Here is a 23,266-nt window from a genome sequence, read left to right on the forward strand (position 1 = left end):
TTCTGCTACTCTGTCCCCATCCTGTGACATAACATATGCAATTGCATGTGCTGATGCCCTTATTTGTATTCATATATCAATTTACAAGCTCCAGAAGAAGTGCAAATTACTTCCTTTAACCATAATTAACTAAAAATGTATCTTTTAATATTATGTTATGGTTAAAAAAATAAGGCCTAGGGCAAATTTTCATCTGCTGTACTTGTTTAACCTTCACATTCTTAACATTGCTTTTGGATTGCTTTATGCAAGAATTCCCAATGACATTTGAAAGTCCTTTACTGAGAGAAATCTGTAACTGAGAGTTGCTTAACTGGGATGGTGTGTTCATGCAAGTTCATGTGTAACTGATGCAAAGCAGGGAAGAGTGCTGTGGCCACTGAAATCTTTATCAGTCTTTTTTTTTTGCAGGGCCAGTAACTGATACAGATATTCACTGTGTTCCCCAGATGATATCTATCATAAAATGCCCTGTACAGTGTAAACCACAAATGCTGTGGTAGCATTTGCTGTGCCTGTAAAAGTATCTTTAGAGATTTGCAGGGAGTCTCAGAAAGATTGGAAGCAAGATGAGTATTTCCAAAGCCATAAAAACTTTGTTCTTCAGCACCAAAGTTTCAGTAGCAGCTCTTAGGTAGCTTGGAGTTTTTCTCTGAGCTCAATTTTTTTTCCAGTCAAATCCAATAGTGAGGTAAAACAAACTAATTTTGCATTCTTATCTTGAGTCTGTATTGATTAGGTAGCTTTTTAACATTTTACACATGGAGAATATATCTTCCCTGTGGTTGTTGAATATGGAGCAGAAATACTAACAGAAAGTGTAGAAAAAGTTGTCTTTCAACAAAACAAGCAAAACCCAACCCCTCTCCAAATCTAGAAGTTGGTGCCCCTCCAGTACAACAGACATGAAATTGACTGAAGGAGGGGAGCAATGTTTGTATCCATCATCCAGCAGAGTGCTGAAGAAGAGATTTTACTACTCCCATACGTACAGAAAACTGCAATTCTCTGTGGAGTGTTTCACTGAGTTCTGGGCACTTGTGTGCAGGTACCAGGTTGTGTTTAATAAAGTGAAACTTTACTTAGACAAGTCAGAAACTTAAAAGTAAAATACCATTTCAGAGGTTAAGACTTAGGTATGAAGAAAACAACTGAAAAGATGTTTGAAGAGGGATGTGATGTTCCAGACCTCAGTGTCCTGCCAAGTGATGTGTCTTTTATAGAACAGCTTAGAGTTGAGTTCCTTGCTAGAGAAGATATATGGTAAACATCAACAATATCCAATGCCTAGAATGAGTACTGGAAATAACATGGACTTCTTGAAGCAGCAAGTTTTGTCCAAGATTGTAGCTGTAAAGCTCATCTGAAGCCATGTATATGTCTTGAGTTATGAGAAAGAACACATTGCTTATTGCATAGGTATATGTAGTTTATATATACACATACAGTATAATATAGATCAATATAATTTAAGTCTCTTATTAAAATTTCTGTCATCTTTCTCTAATAGATTGAACAAATGAGGACAGAGCTGCTTCAGGAGAGAGCTATAAAGCAAGACTTGGAGTGTGACAAAATTTCATTGGAAAGACAGGTAATTATGTCTGGTTGTAAATAACCACTTTCAGAGGAGCTGTTCTGCCAAGGCTGAACAGCCCTTCAGGAACACTGCTGAAGATATCATTTAAAGTAATTGGGATTTTAGTTGAGTGTTTTCTTCTGTAGTAGTAAACAATTCTTCTGCAGCTCAGTGGTCTTTGAAAGCAAGGTTACTTATCATAGCCCTTAGGTGAGATCCAGAGGAAAGATATCTCAACAAGCCATAGTATTATTTAAAAACTGAAGGACATAAAACAGATTGTAATGGGAATTTAGAGAACATGCTAGTACAACACACCTAATTAGGTGCCTTCCATTATGTGACACTGATCTCATCTTAATTGTTTGAGAAAAAAGATTGCCACCTACTGGTATATACTATGTACATTCTTATACCTTAGTTCTGATCTTCCTGTCATAGTCCTTTTTTCTGTGTTTGAGACCTGAGATCATGCCTTGAATTTTTGTAACAAAGAGCTTTATTTTTCTGCTCATCATGTAACTGTATTTGTTCGGGTATTTTTTTTCTGTCAATTCTTTGACTAGGTCCCCATTGAAAACCTACATTACCTAGCTTCAGAAAAATATAAGTGTAAATCTTAGCAAAAAGTCTCCTTTTACAAATCTTTTTTCAGCTGTTTTGTAGTAGGAATATCATTGGAGAGTTAAGAAAGGCAGGGGGAAGAGAAATACTCCAGGTGCCCTGGGTTACCACAGGAAGTAGGGGGACACCCCAGTAATAGCTTTGATGAAGTAAAGCGGTATTGGATATAAATAATTTCCTTGTCTGCTTGTTCTAGCCATACACCAGTGATTTACAGGGCAAGAACACAGAATTTTACAGAAGAATTGGGTGTAGCATAAGACAGATCAGACAGAATATTTGAAAAAAACATTGGCACATTAAAAACTACTGCTGGAAGGGGCTTGCAACTACCTGAGGTTTAAGTGTCCATTTAATCCTAAAACTTGAACTGAAGCTGAACAGTAAATTCTTTTCAATAAGCCAAAGTAGTAGAAAATTTGTTTGTAGTAAACTGTAAAATCTCAATAACTTTCCATGACCACTGAATACCATACTGCTCACTGTTCATACTGATACATGTTTTCCTGGAGACATGACTTTGGTGTTAAGGTGATATTTGTCAGTCTCAGTAAGAGTGTATTAACCAAGTGTGTTCCAACCCCAGAACAAGGACCTGAAGAGCCGAATCCTTCACCTGGAGGGCTCTTACCGATCCAGCAAGGAGGGACTCGTGGCTCAGATGGAGGCAAGGATCACAGAGCTGGAAGAACGACTGGCAAATGAAGAGAGGTAAAACCAGTAATGTTGAGATCAAAGCATGCACATTTATGCTTGTTATTATGGCCTCTTGCTAACATTAAATCTCTCTTACAATTAACCTGTTTTTTTTTCATCAAATTAAAATGGTTACTGTTTCATAAAAGTATTGCAAATTTTCTTTTTTACTGCAAGCACAGTAGAAGTTTGTCTTAAAATTTAAAACTGGGCACAGTGCTAACATGGTTCCATAGCTCCTTATTTTATAAAAGTCTAATATCAGGAACAGGTTTAGAAATATTAACTGTACTGTAACATCCATTTTCATGTTCACTATGTTTAATCTTGGAGGAGTATACTTTTGTTGCTAAATGTTGCTATGATGTCAGAAGAAATTCTCCTTAGTCATTTCTGCTTATGAACAAATTTCCCAATATGTTGCATGAAATCAGTAAATCCAAGCAGGGAGCCTAAGTATTTATTTAATTCTTATAAGATTGTTAAAGAATTAAATTATCAGGATTGGGAGCATTTCAGTTCCTTTTTTACAAACCTGTCTTTTCTTGGTTTTGGTTTTTTACTAGGGATAGAGTCAATTTCCAGCTAAGTAACCGCAGACTTGAGAGAAAAGTGAAGGAGTTAATGTTGCAAGTAGATGATGAACATCTGTCATTGACTGATCAGAAGGACCAGGTAGGAGGAAAGACTAATATGCAAATATCTGAAATCAATCCTACTATCCTAAACCATCATGTATAAAAGATACAAGACAAATAGGGGTAGATTCTGATTACTCTGTATATGAACTCCCATTTAGTGATATTTGCAGCTGCCATTGCATCATGTGCTTTTGTCTAGTACTAAATTGTTACTAATTTTAAAAATTATTAAAAGAAAGTTACAGAAGCAATGCTAATTTAAGAAATAAAGCAAATAACAGACAGTTATTGATCCTATAAATATACCAACAAGTAATCTGTTTTGCCACCATAAAATTTTGTTTAAAGAAAAAAACTGTTTACTGTTAAATATAGGCTGTAAGTCTAAGCACACACTGATGTTCCAACAGCAATGGGCTCTACCATTACTGTGGTCTTTGTGGATTCAAACATGGTTTGTTTCAGCACCTGAGCCAACAGTTAATATTCTGCCTCAAGAATGAACAGTGTCTTTCAAATTGCAGACATCCATTACAGAAATGATCTTATAAATCCTCTGGGTTTTTGGAATGTATTTTATAGTATCTGTCTGTTAAAGTTGCTTAACTTAGACACACTTATAACTCTACTCTGTTGTAATTGATAACCAGCTCTTGCTATCACATAATACTGTCTCACTCTACCAAAGCTCTTTTTGCTTGCTGCTGGTTTTTCTCTGTAAAAAAAAAGTATTACGATATTTTTCTTAAAGTCTAATGCTGACTTTCAAATATTTCTGAAGCAGAGGATTACAGTGTCACTACACTGGCAAAGTTTTGTCTTTATTCTCCCTCTCATAGATGCTGGAAGAATAAAATTCCTTTGTTAAAATAGTCCTCTAATCAGATGACATGTAAATATTGCAGCTGAGCTTGCGTTTGAAAGCAATGAAACGTCAAGTTGAAGAAGCTGAAGAAGAAATAGACAGACTGGAAAATGCTAAAAAGAAACTTCAGAGAGAACTTGAAGAGCAACTAGACATAAATGAACAATTGCAAGGACAGCTTAACACTGCAAAAAAAGAATTAAGGTAGGATGAGTTGTTAGACCTTCCAGTTCTGTATCACACCACTTCTCACACATTTGACCACTTGCTCCTGTAGTCCATAAACTGAGGGCTTCCTCTACAAGTTTGTCATCAGCACACACAGTTTGACACAGACCTGTGAAACTCTCCAGGTGTCCCAGCCTTCTATCCAAGATCTCCCTACTGAATAAAGTCATTGAGGCAGCGAATATAAAATGGAAAAAAGTGGTGGGACTTGACACTCTTACTATTTGTAGCAGTAAAAATTTCCCTAATGGCTGAGAGGTACAGTCATCCTGTGTGAGTTTTCCTTGGCCATCTGTGAACATCCCAGTGTGCAAAGTTTACAGTTTCCCCTCTCTGCCACTTTACTTAGAGGTGCTTGAAAATGTGACTGCTTGATCTTGTGCATGTTTCCTTCATGTAAGATGTGGTCTATGATAACCCCTGCTGCAGCACTTTGACATCCTTCAAAAATGTAAATCCTGCCTGTCAATGTTGAAATCTTTCTCTTAAGTTATCTGTGTGTAGATGTGGTGTTTTAATAGCAAATATGTGTATTTTTGTTTTAGTAGACTGAAGAAGTCACCAAGCAAAGTGTTAGCTGATTCTGATGATGATGACGACGATGATGATGATTTCAGCACGGATGGTGATAGTCTCTGTGAAGTACCTTCAGGAAATAATTTCTCAAAAGATGATGACACAAAAATCTAAATAAGTACGGATTCAATTCATTGAAAGTACTGGAAGAATAACATAAATTATCAAGAAACTGGATATTCTAGAAGCCAAATGACATAAAGGGATTTAAGAGTTGGGAATATAATGTTTCCATCCATATTGTGCCATTTTCTTATTTAGATCTCCACTGTTTATTATAGAAAACAGGATTGCATTATAAAACACCTATAAAACTATATATATCTATAAACTGCTACTGAAAATGTGGGAATAATATTTCACATTGGAAATGGGATTTTGCTAAAATTCTGTTCAAGTAAAAAGCCATCTGATATTAATTCAAAATTAGTTATTAGTTATTAAATCTTTTCCCTAAAATTAAGGAAACTATGGAAGATTATTTAATAATTGTAAGTAAGGAGAAATTATGTATAAAATGTAAATATTTTAAATTTAATCTTTTTATTGACTACTTTAGTACTATTTTGTAAAGTTTCAAATATTATATAAATCCGTTTGATATGTAAAATCTTTAAGTTTATATTGAATGCTATGTTTGGGTTTTCACTAAGAGGAAAACAAATGAAAATTAATACATTTCATGCATTACAGAGCAGATTCATAGTTCCTGGGCCAGGAAGTACCTTTAAATACCAGTGTAAGTTTTATTGTATGTGTTCTGTATATTAGAGGTCAGATGTTAATCCTGCCTGCTGATTTTAAAAGGACCATCACATCTGCATGATGAGAGAGGCTTGGCTTCGACTTCTGTGTCAACTTCATTTGGGAAGCTTTCTGTTCTCAGTAGGGAAGGGTGAGAATGATGTCACCCATTACTTGGTATCTTTCATTTCCTGAAAGAAATTCAGTTCTGCCAGAGGCAGAATGTTATAGGCCTGCTGATTTGAAGACATTGGAACAGTCTTATCTTGCAAGTTTCTAAAGAGTCACACTTGCTCCAGTAAAATTACTTGTGGTCTTTGACTTAAGTACATGCTTAAATCTGTTAATTGATATGAAAATTTTATGCTGCTGGCAAGAAATTGCACCAAGGAAACAGAAAGCATGTAATCTGATTTTTCTTTCTAAGTTCTTGACCATCTACTAGTGATATATTGCAGTGCATGGTCATATCTGCAGAAATATTGGTATTTCATTTTACAGAAGTATCTGTATTTTGGGTTATCCATCTATTCAACAAACTTTGTGGGAAATTTAAAAGAAAGAGCATTGAAGATTTTATTTTAAAAACATTTTCTATTTTGTTGCTAAAAATATTTTTTGCCATTTGTATTACACCAGACTGGTTTTGCTCCTTTGCAAATCTAGACTTCTAAGGAAAGGGCATTACTGCAAAATTTTGTTAATAAACCATAGTTAGGTCCTGCCTATTTATCAGTATTTGTCTGCAGTTACAGGTTAGTGAGCACTTGTTCATTGATTTGATCAAGTAATCATGGAATTGTAAAAAATACTTTGAACTGAAGTTGCTGGGAGCTTCCATTATTCCCACAAAGGAATCTGCTGCAGAGAACAAATTGAACAGCTCTGCCAGTGAGGCTGGCAGATGTGGTTAAGGCAGAAGTCCTGACAATGGCAGTGTCCATTTTCATACAGTTACATGAAATGAAACTCCTGCCTGCGAGGTCAGAAATATATCCCTGCTTAACAGATCGCACAGTCTTTGCCATGTAATTCCCTTCAACTTGCTTTTGATCATTTGAGTTGTACAGGAAATAATTGGAATGGCAAAGTTGTCTCTGAATGTTGTATCTTTTCCAGTAGCATGTACATGGAATATTTTGCGGTGTTGGCATTACTGTTTTGAGATCACAGGAACAGCCTTTCATCCAAGAAGACCTGTGCAACACTGTACTGACAATCATCATAGAAACTGCTGTTATTTATTTGTTGTTTCATTTGCATGTTATGTAGACTTAACTTCAAGCAACTGATTCCAATCCCCAGTACTCTATCCTATAATTTTCATAGATGACTTATTTCAAACCACTGGAAAAAAAATCACTTAATATTGCATCTACCTCCAGTTACACTAAACTGTAAAAGAAAAATTCACTTAAAATAAACAGTCAGTGCTCTCAGTTCTACTTTGTGCATTTACCTTGGTATGATAATTGAATTTCAAATAGAAGACATGTTTGAAACATAACAAGAAAATAATTATCTGGGAAATATTGATGCTGTAAACAAATTTCTGCATTTTTTCTCTTTGGATAGCTACTTTCTTTGTAACTTGTAAAGCAGGTGGCAGGTGTAGCATCTAGAAGACTCCTCATGTGATCTTAGAAGGAGGAAGACAATATTGTTGCAGCAATTCTTCTTAGTAAAACTCTTCTTTTTCAGAAAAAGAACTGGTCTTTAGTTTCCTCACTTGGTCTTGCCAGTGGCTTTTCCTCTTTAGAGTTCTCAAATAATATGACTAAAAGTCTTAAGACACTGAAAAGGATATTTCAATTCATTCACCAAGCAGTTGATAGCTCTGTTTCTTGATCCTTGTTAACTATGGTGATGGTAAAATCATTGCCACAAACAAAATTTATAGTAGCTTACAGTCATCTTATTTGTTCATTCCACCTCCTGTTTGCTCTCATCAAAGCCCATGTTCAAAGTTTAGTTTAGAAAAATTTTCCTGTTTTTTTTTCATGTAATCTATTTTAAAATTAATTTCAGCAGAAGCTCTTGACCCATAAAAGGAAGCAAGAGGGGGGTATATGTAAAGAAATATGGTTAAAAGTGCCTAGAAGTTTGTATAAACATCAGAGTTGTAGTGTATTACAGAGACATGGCTTGAATTCTGAGCTGTACAGACCTTCAGTTTTCTTCCACAGTACTGCAGTATCTCTTAAACAAACAGACCTGAGCTAAATGATGTTTTCTATAAGCCTAAACTGATGACTTTTATAGTGGATGCTTGTCTCTCTGTGTAAGTAATCTACAGTGAACTTTTGGTCCTTTCTGGGATTAATGGCCTTGGTTTTCTGAGTCTGTTATGGTAGATAGGAGAAGACAAATTACGAGAGGTTTTTTTTTTGTTTTAAATCAGCAGCATTTGGCAAGTGCTCCAAAGTCTTTACATGGCAGCTTCTATACAGTGCAAAATATGTAAATGTTAAGCAAGTGAAGAAAATCTTCCTGTCTTCCATAGACTCCTAATTTACTAAGTAATGAAATTAAAGGTACTCATCACAATAATGCATTTTAATGCCCTTGAGTTTGGAAGGCATCCCTTTTCATAAAAGCATTAAGATCTTTCAGACATCATATCTTTTGTTAGTGCCTGAAGAAGTAAAAAGGAGAAGTTGCCATCTTGCTGTCCCCTGTACCTGTTTCCCTTCACTGCACTTTATTTAAGGAAACTCCTGTACTATGCAAATACTTTAGTTCATCACTGTGCTTTTTACTGTTCAATCACCAGACATGTTTCCCCTCACAATTCTGGGTGATGAGACTGTAACTTGTTGATTAATCTGTGTATTTCTCTGATTTATCCTCTTTCTTCTGAACTTAATTCTTTCCTTTTCCTGATTAAATAATCTGTTCTGATTTATAAATTATTTTCTAAACTGTTTCAGAAGCCATGTGTTTTCCTAATTTTTTACAGACCAGCTGTGTGCTTTGCTGAGTGAGCTACATAGTGCAATAGCTTCAGCTTTTAAGCCTTTTCTGGATCACACAGCATATTTTAGTAATTAAATGTTGATTCTTTTCGCTTACTGGAGCTTCCTATCCTGTGAGTAGAGCAACACATTTCAGCTGCTTAATTTCTACCAACTGTACTTCTCAAGTAACATTGCAAAATGTTCAAAGACTTTGCTGAAAGAGCAACATTCTTTAGAAATTGCCAGGGTTTCTTACACATTTAATTTCTTTTTTTGCATAAGGTTCTGACTAGGTCACATGTTTAGCCCCCTGACCCTACTGTGTTATACTGAGGGAAATTTCATTGGCATCTCAAAATTTACTCAGGAGCACTGGGCTATTGAGAAAAAGGTATAGAATTAATAGATATTTTTGTATTACAGGTTTTTCTTTTAATATGTAAGAAAGGAAAGGCCTAAGAAGAAGGGGAGTGAAGTTCAGCAGACAAGGCCAAGTGCTGCAGTCAGTTTGCTTCACCTACCTCAGTAGCAGCATGACAACCCTTTAATGGTTGGTACCAGTGAGTTCAGTAGGGACTGTTTTATGTAAGCTGGAACATTTGATCTTTTTTCCATTTCTAATAACAATTTACTGCTTTATTTAGATCCTGAAGCTTCATGCCATTAGCAGAAGAACAGGCAATAAAAAAAATATTTATATTCAGAGCAGAGGTGGAGGATGAGAGTTTAAGCTCTCCAAGTTGTCAGTAGGAAAGCTGTAGGAACACTTCTGTGTGAGTGCAGAGGAGAAACTCACTACAGGTAACTCCATTACAGGTAACCTGAGTTTTGCTTTGCCTTCTGTGTACTTCTGTTTTTCAGCAGAATGGGCTTTCTGAACAGTGCTTCATGTGTTTGGTTACAAAGCTATTTTCACTAGTTTCAAGTACTCCTTTCATCTTGGTTGTATGCAGGCTGGCTAGGATGGACCCTACCAAAAGGCATAATGGGAAGTAAGAAAAAAAACACAGGAGGAAAGATTCAACTCAGGATCCAGTTCTGATTAATTTGATTTTGACCTTCCCTTCACTCTTAAGGATCCTGGCACACATCTGAGATTGAATGTCTGGCTCTGCAGTAACCAGCAGGCTCTGTGGAGTATCTTTTTTGCAGAACAACAGCCTTAGGTATAGATTTCCTTGCTTTATGGGGAGTTTCAAATCTGGTTTTCTTCAAACAAGAAAATGGTTTATTGTGAAACAGGTAGAATGGCTATGAAAAGTGGAAAGGAAGAAATAACAAAGTGAGTCCAATAAAACTATGTAAAAGCAGTAAATTCAGCCAACTAAAGAAAGGAAACTTCCTGAATTAGGCTATGTGTACTTTAAACACAGCCCACTGTGCCTTGCTATTTCAGGACATATTGTGTATGGTATCCAGCTATTTTAGAGATAAGATCAAATTTGTAATTTAGATCAGAATGTCCCTCCCAAATGTGAACTTGTTAAGCATTACTGAGTCACAGTGGAAAACTGTGGTCTGTGAGGATATAACAAACCAACTCAAACTGCTCTCAAATGTGGAAATTCAGTTTTCTAAATGAAACAGGTTCTGTTTGGAGACCCTGCTGGGCCAGCTGCCCACAACACAGCGGCCCCATAAAGGTGCAGGCAAGTGTGTCAGGACTGCCAGGCTGTGCTGCTATGCTTTCTAACACAATGCCTGGCTGATGGTCTCTCTTACCCTTCCCAGTTGTGGTTCTCCATCAGTGACAAGTGCAGCCTCTGCTGGAAGACCCAATGTGTGGCTTAGATGCATCAGGCCAGAGAGGATGTGAAGAGACCTGACCAGCAGGTGTCGGGGAAACTGAGTTAACCTTACCTTACTCACAGCAGTGACAGGGTTCCAGGTACTGACAGAAAGGTGTGGCTGTTGAGACATTCTGCGTTTTTTGGCAAGTTTAGAGTTTTGGGATATTTTGGTCGGAGGATAGAAAAGGAAAAAACAACTCAAAAAACACCCCTGTCCTGGATGTACTCTCCAGGTGCCTGCTGGTTCTTCTCTTCCTTGTGGGTGAAATCTGTATGCCTGGGATTTTATTTGACTTCACTCTTTGCTGACCATGTCCACAAGCACAGTGAGAGCAGGCAGTGTCTGTAGTCTGCTGTGGTGACATTGCCAAGGTGGTAGCACAGGAAATGTCAGGATGCACTGTGGCCATGACATTAAACACCTGTCCTTCAGCTTTATTTGAGCAAAATAAGGAGCTTTCTTTACTTGTGCAGTAGCTGCTTACCTTGCCTCTTGGTGAGTGTTTGTATTCACCTAGTGGCTCTTACTGTAAAGCCTCACAATGCTTTTCCAGGGAATGCAGGTGCTTATGGCTCAAAGCTGGATTACCCAAGCCTCAGGAGGCTGTGACTAAACTGCAGCACCCATCCATGTCAATGCCATTCAGTGACATTAGCAGCTGCAGGTGGAGGGAGGAAACTGGATACCAGGAAGCTCAGTTGGTTCTGCAGTCAGCTCAGCTCTGTTCTGTGGGGTGTCAGCACCAGTGCACAGGGTAATTCCTGCATTGAATAGGTCTCCACTCTGAGTGATTAAATAGTCTTGCACTTCCTATGCCTGCAGAGTCTGGAGCACTAGATATCATGTAATTGAGCTTTTATTCCACAAACTTTTGTAAAGTCTAATCATTTTAGCTTTTCTTTTCAAGTATATAAAAATACCAACCAGGCACAGAGGAACTGTGCCTCTTACCACAGTTGTGAGTGTGCCCAGCTGCCAGCTGTGAGCCCTGGGAGGATGCTCTGAGGATGAGCTGAGTGGAGATAGAGCCAGATACAAGAAACACATTTTAACTTTGGCTGGCACTTTATCTTGTCAGTGCAATTCTTCTTACCACCTTTGCCATTTTTACGAATTAGAAGTAATGTAGAGGGAAAATGGAATATTAACACCCAATTAACTTTGCTGCTCCTCTGAAACTATTCTGTGTTTAGCAGAGCTTGGAATTTTTGGCTCTTGAGAAAAAAAAAATACTGTTTTTCGACGTAAGACGTTTGGAAATCTTAAACTGGGAACTGCAGTGGAGTCTGGGCTGAAGTCCAGCAGGGCGGGGAGCGCGGCCCGCAGGGGGCAGCAGAGCGGGGCGGCTGCGGCCCCTCGGCCCTGAGCGTCTTCGGTGCCTCCTCCGCGGAAATCAATTCTCTACTGAAATCCGAGACAGAACTGCCAGGTTTCCCTTCGGGAAGTAGTCTGTTCAGAAAGTGACACGCTGCTCCACAAAAATCCTTTTCAGTGTAGAACATAGTCAAAGTAGCATTCGAGGTATTAAGGTAAATGAAGTGACTGATATGAGAAGGAGGATGGTGCTTTCCTAAGTACTGTAAGTGGTGTAAGTACTCGGATACTATTGCAGAACTCTGTAAGAAGACAGAAAATTGAATGGTTCTGAGTATGAAGAAATTTACCATTAATTTATGAAGCACAGAAAAAGCTCAGAGTATCTCATCTTGACTGTTCAGTGACACTGTAACAAGGTGACAACCTCCAGAATAGAGCAAGGATAACAAAAATTGGTACTTTAAAAAAAAAATATACAGCATGATTAGACACACCGGTCTTGATGGTGGTAACTTATCAAAACACAGAAGTTCACAGCTGGTGAGAACACCCATTATTCATGAAAATGTGATGGCTGGAGTTATGCCAGACAAAGATCAATCTAACCATACCATCTGTACATGTGCTTGTGTGCCTTTCCTGCACTGCAGACATCCAGCCTAGAGATGAGGAAGTTTATGTCACGTTCTCATCAGGGTCAAAACTTCAGCCAAATATGTTTTTCTAGATGCTTCCTTTGTTGTCATAAAATCACCTTTAAACTGAAATTATTCCAAATGATGATGAAATCCTGCTTATGGTTACAGCATATTTATGCAGAAAAGGCATCCTCTTAAACAGGAAGATTTGTTTGTATGGGTAGGATGCATAAAGTGTTCTAGTCATACTCATCTTCCTTTGCAATTTACGCCCACATTGGGCACTGTCTTTGCATAACCCAAGGAGAGGAAAACAATAATCTATTGAGAAATCTACAGAAATGTTCAGCAGGAATACAATTATGTAGTCCAATGTCAAATTCTATAGGATCTTTTTGTCTGTGCTCTCTTCTCTTGTTACTCCATCAAAATACTAAATGTGTGTTTTAACAAAGGAAAACCCCAAAATTCATAGAGATTCTGTAACTCCAGTTATATGAGAAGTGGGAAATGTACCAAAATGTCTTAATAAGACCTTGCTAACCTGTCTGCTGTCAGAATATTTTGGTGTACTTTTCATTCCAATCCTTTAGCAAAATACACTGTCATAGGACAGTGGATTAAGGTTTTGAAAGTGTTTGTTTCTCCTCCATATGGTTTACTAAAAACAAGCTAGAAAATGAACAATCATCAGGTGTTTTCAATGTACCCAGTGCATGCTATTAATATATTATAACCTCTGTTCTACAGAAGTAGAAATTGCTGGGAATTTGGCTATGGACTGTACAGGGAGGAGGATTGGATCTTGTGTTACTATATTAATCATTGGGTAAATGTTTCTCTAAAAGGTAGGATTATAGAAATTTCCAGAGGCAGACTGATGGTCTAACATCCTGTTTTCAACAGCTCTAATTCCCAGGGCCCCATAGGAAGGCAGATCCCCTCCTTTCCTTCCCCCCATGTCAGCTGTGTCAGAGACTGCTGTCAGTCTCTCTCAGGTAAATCTGGCTGATAACTCAGGCTGATTTCATGGCAACCAGCTCACCATTCTGCCTGACCTAAAGCTGAGCCTGTAAACCCACCCACAACCATGTGTGTATCAACCTCTTCCTTCAGGGCTTCTTTACTCTGTGACCTGTGGCAGCATTGGATCTCCAGGTTAATTATAACAGGCAATAAGATATTTCCTTTGTACTACTTTAATTCTATTAACCCACATTAATATCCAGAGCATCTCCTTTTACTTTTCAGTTATTATCAGGTAGATGCTAGTAAAAAATAAGAGCACAAGTAGGGCAATTTTCTTGTCATGATTTTTGGTGTCTTTCTGTTCTTGTTCTGTACCAGGGAGAATTGGTGTTTCAGACAGGTCTGTTCTAAACACTCATTGCTCTCCATACCCCTCTTGTATCTGTTTTCTCTGCTTACATCCAAACTGTCACGCTTGTGACTGTGTATGTGTGAATTTTAAAAAGCTTTGTGAGTTCTTTTTAGAGAAAGCTAATTGGAAAGAATACCCCTTGCAGAAGCTGCATTTTGAAATAAATACAGCAGCCCTATGATAGTTGCTTTCCATGCAAAGCTGCAACAGAGAATTTAAGCACACCTCTTGATATGCCATTTCTGTTTACTCCTGCAAGGTGATACAATTCTGCCCCAGCAAGAAATATAGGAAAATGTGCCCTATTAGGCCAACTCAAGGAGGCTTAATAGAATTCCATTAGTTAGTCAGTCCAGCCACTCAGGTAGATTTTTAGTCTTTCAGTAACTCCTCTCAAAGATTTCCTGAGGTGGGAATGGTGCTCTTTATCCTGTAATAAACTCCTCAAAGAAGTAACCTGGTTAGGCCAGAACTGCAGCAAAATGCCTAAGCAAAGTGAGGTTATGAGAAAAAGAACAGCAGCTGATTGTTCAGTGAAATGCAAATTTCAAGTTAATGCTAATGACATTTAGCATTTTTATCTCTTTCTGGGCTGCAGCATCCTGACGGATGACACGTGGGAAATCTGGGGAGTGGCCATCCAGATTCACAGATACAGTGTGTGACCAAATATGTAAGTGGTGAGGTGTGTAAATCCATTTCCTTTCTAGGACCAATTTAGAGGGAAGTCCCCTAGGTAATATTTAGTCATGCTGGCTCAGCTATTATTAAGTACCTTAACTATTTAGTCCTTCCTACATTCCCTCCTAATAACTTTAGTCCAGTTAGACCCAACATTATCTTCTGTATTGATTATGACTTTACTTTTTTCTATTATTATGACTTATGCACAGAGGAAATGAGACAGTTCTTGGTGAGAGGATTAGAAAATTTCATCATACTGTAGATACAGAGATGTCTGCTAGAATACTTTTTGAGCTGGAGGGACCCAAGTTTCCTCTTGAAGGTCCCCTGATTTCATGAGTCACATGACCTGCTATTTTATGGTTTAATACCTCCCCTTCCTCCTCTTTTTATATGACTTCTAATAAACTTATTTTTAGTATGTAGAAAGGAAATAAATAATAGAGCAAACAGAAGATCTTTCACTTACACTAAACAACTTTTATGGACAGCTTCCTGTCCCAGCTGTGTGTGTGAACAGGCAATGGGCTGTGAGAGTCCATTAAGGACTGCTAAATTCCCGTGTACATCATTCTGATATGAGAGAACATGGAGGTCTTAAACCAGATCTGAAACAAGGGAGAAGCCAAACAGCTGAGAACTTCTGTAGCATCTGTACAGATGTTCTAGACAAATGCCTGGTTTCCATCATCCTCTGCCCTGAAGCAGGGCTGAAGTCAACCACTTGCTATTCTGGTCTTGTATCATAAGATAGAGCTGAAGAAGAATATATGTTTTGCCCTCTTACTCTTCTGTGTTCCCTTTCCTGTGGAGAAACAAAATGAAATATTTCATCTTCCCCTTTTAAACTAAAAGAAGTCAGTTGTGACTTCTTTTACGCATATAGTGATTTCCTGTCTTAATGCTCCCACTCCCTGAAATATGTCCATCCTCACACCTGTGGAAGAACTTGCACTCCACAATTTATTTCTGCCTCTAAAATTTCCTTATTTCCTGCCACAATGACAGTGCTGGAATCAGAAGAGATCCATCATTTACTATTATCTCTAGGGAGTGGAACATGATTTTAAATGCAGCTGCCTGGCAATTTAACAGTGGGTGTGCCTGTTTTCTACTCTCCTACCTACTTTAACAGGTTCCATTGCATGACCTGGCCAAGCCACACCCCTGTGTGAACAATGCTGCTACTCCTGTGCTGCATTATTTTTATATGACATCTCTGCTGAACTGTCCTGCTTGCATGACTGACTAAACCAAACCTGCTGCTGGAGAATGAGTGACAGGCTTCCAGCATTTCATGTGCATCTCGAGCCACATTGCCGTGGGTTGTGACCCACTTGTGAACTGAATGGGAGACCTACATGGAAATGGTGAAGATGAATCAGGGGGTGGTACTTTTTCTGCTGAATCAGAACTGCATTGATGCCCTATACACTTCAGCAACATCTGAAGTGATGCTATCTAGATCCCTTAGAATTTGTGACTGAAAAATTAGAGTGCTATCTTTTCATTCAGATATTGACACACATGATAAATTAAACTGTCCTATATTTTTCTCAATACATTTCATATTTCTAAGTTGATTTTAAATTCCAGTCTTTTTTAAATTTAATAAATCAAAAGTCATGACTATGGAAGTGTACAATTATGCAACTATGATTTATACACAAGCTTAATGAAAAGCCCTCCCAAATAAAGGTAAAAAATACCTTTTTATTGAAAAACCTGCCCTTCTAGGGCTTTTCAGCCTTCTTTAAAATCTTAGTAGTGGTATTTTTGGTTTCTCTATAAAAAACTGCTTTTAACAGTCTGGCTCTACAAATCACATCAACCAGGTGTAATTTTCATTTTCCCCACTGCTCAGGGTACAAACTGTGTGAAATGCACTGACATGGATGCATAAAGGTACACAGCAGAATCCTGGTACTGTTGTCATTACCTGATTGGCTTCAGTGGACTTGCTCTGTGGTCATGCCCAGACACACCTTTTCTGATTAACCCATTCCCTTTTGTCCCTTCTGTCTGTTCCAGCAGAAATTACTGTCCATATGGCATTGTATTACTTATTGACCTATCTAGCATTTTTTTGCTTTGTTGGTACATAGTTTAAAAGTATTTTGAGAACTCAACAGGAAGATGGACTTTGAGTAGAAAGTAGGACAATTAAAAGTAGAAGACATTAAAAGAAACATTTTCTACAATTGCAGTCTGTTACTCTACAGAGTAGAGTAACAGTAATTATCAGTAAAGATGGAAGCAAGGTATTATTGCAGGTAAGTCTAGGAATTTAATTTTTACTCAATTCAACCATAACTGAAATTATTACATAAAATATATACTGAGGGCTTTGCACAAATAAAATGTATATTCTGCATTTGAAACTCCTTATAAGGGAATTCCTAATTATAGATTTATGTGTGTGAGATCAGCAGGAACTCTCTGAGTTTTTATATTATAGTCTTACATGGCTAATCTTATATTAGCCATGTACCAAGCATGAGAGCAAACAGTTATATCAATAGGTCTGAGAAATTATTTGATGCTTGTAGCTAAACCAAGCTGAACATTTAGGTAGCTGTATGTGTTACATCAAATCAAAAGGGTAACAGTAGCTGCAAATGCAGCAAAGATGTATTTGCCAGTGAAAGACAAAATACTACTCGAGAAAAACTGCACAGTATTATATATCGGTTTGTATATTGCATATAAGAGCACCTATGGCAACTGACTTTGGGGGCTCAGTTTCTGATATGTGTCAGGCTGTTTTAGCAGGCTAAAATTTTCACATGAACTGTAATATCCAAAAAAGAGAGCCTGATAATTACATGGGGCTGAGCTAAATATGTGTTTGAGAATACAGTAGTGAGAGCTGGCAGAAAAAAAGAAATCGCTTTCAGGAAACATCATTGATCAAGCCTCCAGATCAAGTCTGGTTCTGAAATGTTTTACATGCATCTGTCCATTTGATAATCTCTGCTATAACGGGTTTCATGCCTTAGGGATGATGAAGGCAGAATAGATCTTAATCCCCCTGGAAAGTGAAGGCTATTAGAAGTTAATTATAACCTCATTTTTGTAGCAATGCCAACGGGACTTTATAACCTTAATGACCACAGGTGTGAGTTCTTGTACAATTTGTGACTGCAATTATTCCCAAATCTCATAGGATTAATATTCCACTTGATAATGTGTTACAGGAACTTTTCTTTTTCCTCTGGACTATGTCAGCAGTTAGCCTGAAGATGGACAGGAGATTTTGATTTAAAAACAAATCAGCCTTTTAGCATGTCTACATTTAGGCAATTTGTTTTAGTAAGACCAGGTTACCCACTCCTGCTGTTCTAGGAGGGCAGACCTTCTCCTCCATGTACTGCATGCTCTACGTCCATCTTGTGATCAAGGGCTTTGCATAGAAAAGCCTGTTGATCCTGTGCCATCCCACTTCATTTTTCCTATAGCATAATGGTCTTTGGGCCTCCTGGGAAAAAAATATTTCAGTAATGCTGGTGATAGGAAACAGGGTAGTTACAAAAAACCAAAGGTGTCTAGACTTTAAATTTCTTGCTGTTTCCATGTAATCATATTAGCTTTTTCACAATAACTATTGCTTCAGATATTCATACTGTAGTGTAATTGTGTAATTAACCTACTGTGCCTTTGGACAATTGTAGTCAGAAAGCACCAGCAGGTTTCGAACTGAAAGCTCAGCATCCTGGTTGGATTATGTTCTGCCACCATATTGTATATTGTCTATGAGCAGTCTGGATGATAATGTATATGTTTTGGGCAGTCTGTCCAGCTGTAAAAATCAGCAGAATGGAATTATTTCAGTGAAACTAATTCCCAAGGAGTGATTTACTTTTTATTCCTCCATCTTGTTTCTGTAAACTACTGCCATCTCCCAAGCAGAGTATGAAGGGCTCCCAGCAGTGTACAATGACTCTTGCAGGAAAAAAGAGCGGTAAACTGTGGCAAATCTACTTCAGATTATCAGAACCAAGGAGGTAAGGTCATGGGACAAGCTGAAACCAAGCAGAGACTTCTCCCTGAGGTGTCAGGGAGCGAAAGAGGGAGACTGTGGAGAAAGAGGGAGTGACTATGTTAAACTTCCAAAGGGGGTGAGAGAGACTGGAAAACATGGAGTAATGAGCTGCAGCCATGAATATGTGCAGAGTGTGCCCAAGGCAAGCAAAGCTGGGCATGGGAGCACCTTTGCAGAGCAGAGGAGACCTGTTGCTTGCTAGAAGCTGTCACCTCTAGTACTGTTGGTGGGGAGTCAATCCTGCCCAGGAGGACAAGGGAGTGTCAGAGGTCCTTTGACTGGGGAGCTATCAACAATGCAAACCCACATTCTGGGGACCTTCTGAGTTGTAAGCCTGTCTTCATGTTTCATAGCCCTAATAGCTTGTTTTCCATGAGCTTACCCAGCTACTTTTTGGGAGCATTTAAACTCTTCATGATCAGTGATTCTTCTGACATAATTTTCACACAGAAATGTGGTGCCCTGTTTTCTTCAAATCCACTGTTCTCAAAGGTAAGAAATAATGAGTAGCTATTCCCTGTTAACTTCTGCCTACCAGTCATGATCTTCTTTGCCTCTGTCACCCATTCCCTGCCACTGTCTTTTGTCCAAGCCGAAGATCACAAATTCGCTTCTCCTTTCTTAATCCAAAAATAATTCTAGAGTTCTTTTTTTCAGCTCTGATGTGTATGTCACATATTGCTTCAACAGCTTCTCTTAAACTTTCTTTTTGCCACCTGGGGAGTCCTAGATGTTCACTCCATACCAGTGGTTGGCTACACAATTCCTTTAGTGTAGGCAGAGCTTTAGGGATGAAGAAAAAGTTGTTCCAAATGTTGCTTTCATGCAGAAGGGTCACACAGGCTACACAAGGCTGCAAATGGTTGCATGGTCAAGTAGCAAGGCAGCAAACAAATTACTCTCATTACTACACTTGTGCATCTTGTTGGCAGGGGAAGGGAAGGTGTTTCTGAGAGTGTCCAAAATAGAGAGACTACTCACCATGCATGTAGGTTATTTTTTCTTGGAGGATACTAATTTGAGGATTAAAATAAAGATGCTCCTTTTCAAACTAATATTGGTAAATCAAATAAACATGCAATTCTGCTATTTTCCAAGAAATGGAGAGAGCTGAACTAAAATAGATGCAACTGAGAAAATAATATTTTTATTGTCTATTATTCATGGACAACTCTTTTCCTCATCTGCACTTATAAGATTTCCATCAAAATTATCAATATTCTCAAAGTTGATGCAGACCTTGAAAATTTTCCCAGAGATCTGATTATTGTGCCTTACTCTCTTATGTCAGTGATTATTGTGCCATACTTTTATCATATAGGAAGGGAGGTCCTTTTCCCTCGTGTACTGCAAGTTTAGTCTCTGACTGTTCTTAGAAAAGCAGTTGTGTTTGTGCCTTGCAGCGACTGGGCAGCCCCACATACACGCCTTGTTCCAGAGGGAAATACAGTCCAGAAGATACAACTTGTAACTAACCAGAGCAATCTCACAGGTCTGTGAAATCCTTCTCAGCTGCAACCACAGAGGTCACCAGGTGTCTGCATACCAGAATTTAAATAGACTCACCAGAATGACCAGGAACACGTGCTAAGGGATAACCCCACGGGTAGACAACATACTTGTGAAGGAACATGTTCCTGTTGATGATGACACACCTGTTATCCACCTGCAAACCCACAAAAGCAGCATTACAATCAGGACTTAAGACAGGGGTTGATTCATAGGGAAATGCAATTGTTTGTAGGAACAAGACACTTTGCCACAAAAAGAAATGTGTAACACTCAATCTTGCCTTGAGAGAAATCCAAATACAAGTGGATGTTCTAATTCATCTGCCTTGGGCTATATTACCTTCCCCAGGAGGAGAAGAGAATAGTAATTGGGAAAACAGCAAAAAAGATGCTGAGTACTAAATGCAGGCCCTTCATTCATTCCTCTGTGCTGGGCAATGATTTCTTCCTCTCTTGCTCAGATCCTTGTCATGTTGATAGCTCAATATCCTGCCCTGGGGACAGAGAGCTGAGAGGAGGAAGAGAGCAGAGGCATTGTACACAGAGAGGGTGAGGAACCCATAGTTCAGTGCAGTTTCTATTTTTCCAATGCAGATTTCCTCTCTTCAGCTCTCTGGTCATTACCATCTTAACAGGTAAGGACATTGCGTAGCCATAACTCTGTTTTCAGGTGGTCTTAATTTAATTACATGAAGACAGGAGATAAATTATTTTTAAAATATTGTTTAAGTTATTTGTTCTGTCATTTCTTTCAAACAAAAGCATCTTCTTTGCTTATAACTCCCTTGATTACTGAGGAATGTAGTGCTCCTGACAGATGCCCCAGGGCTGCTGCTGAAGACTGTGTGTCTAGGCCGTGTAGGGCAGTATAGGTTATGGCGTTCCCTCAGCCCAGATGCGGAAGAACTGAGCATCTGAAATGCTGAAGTCCACACCTGCACTCTGGCTCGGGGCCAGCCGGCTCGGGCAGACCACGCTCACCTCGTTGGACCTTTGGCACTGAGGTGGATGCTGCCATCCACGCACTGAGCTGCACCGGCTTGGTGCCTGTCAACCCCGAGGCTGGCTGGGATCTGCGTGCTTTCTGATGAGCCTGGTACCCATTCCTGGAGCACGGACAACACCTGACAGCCTGGGTGGCTCACGAATTGCCGTGGGAAGAAGAGGAGGACAGTGTTCAGCTTCCACATAACACTCTTACAGTGCTCAGAGGTGGGTGCCGGAGATCGGGACTGAGTGGCCGCCAATGGCTCCTGCGAGCCCTAACCCCTGTTTTGCGGTGCCAGGGGTGGCTGTGTGACAGATGGACCTTTCTGGGTCTGCCCTCGAAGCTCCTCTCCCTAGGCTGCACCCCGACACCCAATATTCCCGTGAGCAGAGGGAACGCCACCCTGCCCTGGCACCTCAGCGTCCCACAGCGACTTTGCCCAGTGTCACGGCACGGGGGGAAATCGGGCACTTGGGCGGCCCGAGAGCCGGCGCGGGGCCGCGAGTTCCGCGGGGCGGAGGGGGAAGCGGAGCCCGCGCAGCCCCGGCCCGCCCCCGCCCGGCCCCTGCGGCCGCCCGCGGTCAAGTGCGCGGGGGCGGAGCGGCGGCGCCGGCCCGAGGAGCCGCAGAGAGCGCTGGCCCGGCGGCCCGCGGGGATGCTGCGCTACAGCTCGGGACTCACGGTGACCGCCACCACCCCCCGGAGGCCGCCCGGCGACGGCGGCCGCTCCCGGCGGAAGGTGCGCGGGGCAGCGCGGGGGGGCGGCGGGGAGGTCCCGCGGGCGGGGTCGCGGGGCGAAGCGGAGGTTCGACATCCCCCTTCGTGGAGTTACCTGGGGAGCGCCTTTCTCTTTTTAACACCCCCATCCCCCTTTTCCTTATTTTCAGTACTTTCGGGTGAAGCTTGGGGTGTGCGAGAGCATCTTTTTGTGCGTTGTTTTAGGTGTGGGAAAGGAAGAGTTTTTGGGGAGTCCTGCAAGGCTTTTGCAGTTCTAGATCCTGGCGTGTTCTGTAAATCTGCGAGGAAGGTGTACTTGTGTTGAAGACTTTCCCCGCATCATAGCAATGTGCCTGGATATTTACAATGCGAACTCGCCTATCCTATCCTGAGAAAGCTCACTGCAATGATTTAGATGGCAATAGTAATTTAACTGTTTAATCAATTCCTCAAATGCAGATATGTAATTTGCTGATTCAAAAAAATTTTTCATAAATGCACTAAATAACAATCATCTCTTAATCTGTTGGGCTTCTAAAAAGTTGTTAAAACTAAGGCAGATATGATAGGAATGTCTCTACAGCCACTCAGCTTTAAATAGCCCTTTTCTTGCTTCTGTAACTACACTGCTATCATTGTGAATGAGAAGAAAGAAATCAAAAAAAGTGATATTCTTATCGTCACAAAAAAATACATCTATGTGGCCATGATGTTTCTTGAATTATGCAGTTATTGTTTTGATGCTTCAAAAATATGAGTTCATAAAAAATGAAGAATGGTTTTACATGATAGCAAGAAAGTCAGAGTGGTCTTCCTGACAAAAAGATCCCTGGTCTTCATAAAAAATGAAATTACTCATACAGAAGAAAAATTACAGTGACTTGAAAATCATAGGTATGTTCCCTATATGTCTTCTGTGTTCCAATTGAGTTTCCCTGTTCTAGTATTTCTTAAAGAATTTACAGTAAGGGAACTTCTGTTCAGATGATAAGCTTCTTATTTTAACACCGTTGATAGATTTCTTGGGAGTGATGAACTGCATTTGATACATTCTTTTAAGAAAACTGGTAAGAATTTAATTTGTGACTACAACCCACTGGGAAGCTGCTTTTTTTAGTGAAGTATGGCTCCCTTATCATGAGTTGTCAGAAGAGGGGAGAGAGACAATTAGAATAACTGCTGAATAAAAGAAAGATGTGTGTCACATCCCTGTGTGCCTGTGGTCGGAGGAAAGTGCCCTTTAATTGTGTGTGGAATCTCATGGTAGAGATTTCATAAATGGAGCAG

General features: G+C 39.5%; 2 protein-coding genes across 6 annotated transcripts in view; both read left to right on the forward strand.

Moving 5' to 3' along the window:
* The window catches only part of CGNL1 (cingulin like 1), a 54,775-nt gene extending 47,383 nt beyond the window's left edge, over positions 1 to 7,392 (forward strand). For 2 of the 3 annotated variants that reach the window (XM_059482037.1, XM_059482036.1), the window contains exons 15-19: positions 1,511 to 1,594; positions 2,790 to 2,914; positions 3,466 to 3,574; positions 4,446 to 4,609; positions 5,179 to 7,392. In XM_059482037.1, the coding sequence (XP_059338020.1) occupies positions 1,511 to 1,594; positions 2,790 to 2,914; positions 3,466 to 3,574; positions 4,446 to 4,609; positions 5,179 to 5,323 (627 nt within the window). In that variant the 3' untranslated portion in view covers positions 5,324 to 7,392. The remainder of the gene's footprint in view (positions 1 to 1,510; positions 1,595 to 2,789; positions 2,915 to 3,465; positions 3,575 to 4,445; positions 4,610 to 5,178) is intronic. The other variant, XM_059482038.1, reaches the window with a different exon arrangement.
* A 13,930-nt stretch (positions 7,393 to 21,322) lies between these two features.
* The window catches only part of MYZAP (myocardial zonula adherens protein), a 53,020-nt gene continuing 51,076 nt past the window's right edge, over positions 21,323 to 23,266 (forward strand). The window contains exon 1 of one of the 3 annotated variants that reach the window (XM_059481839.1): positions 21,323 to 21,486. Coding sequence is in view for 2 of the 3 variants with exons in the window: in XM_059481838.1 (XP_059337821.1) it covers positions 21,918 to 22,001 (84 nt within the window). In the remaining variant the exon portion in view is untranslated. Of the gene's footprint in view, positions 21,487 to 21,860; positions 22,002 to 23,266 lie in introns of those variants that run through there. The other 2 variants (XM_059481838.1, XM_059481840.1) reach the window with 2 other exon arrangements.

Source organism: Ammospiza nelsoni, chromosome 14 (genome assembly GCF_027579445.1).
Source record: "Ammospiza nelsoni isolate bAmmNel1 chromosome 14, bAmmNel1.pri, whole genome shotgun sequence".
Lineage (NCBI taxonomy): Eukaryota > Metazoa > Chordata > Aves > Passeriformes > Passerellidae > Ammospiza > Ammospiza nelsoni.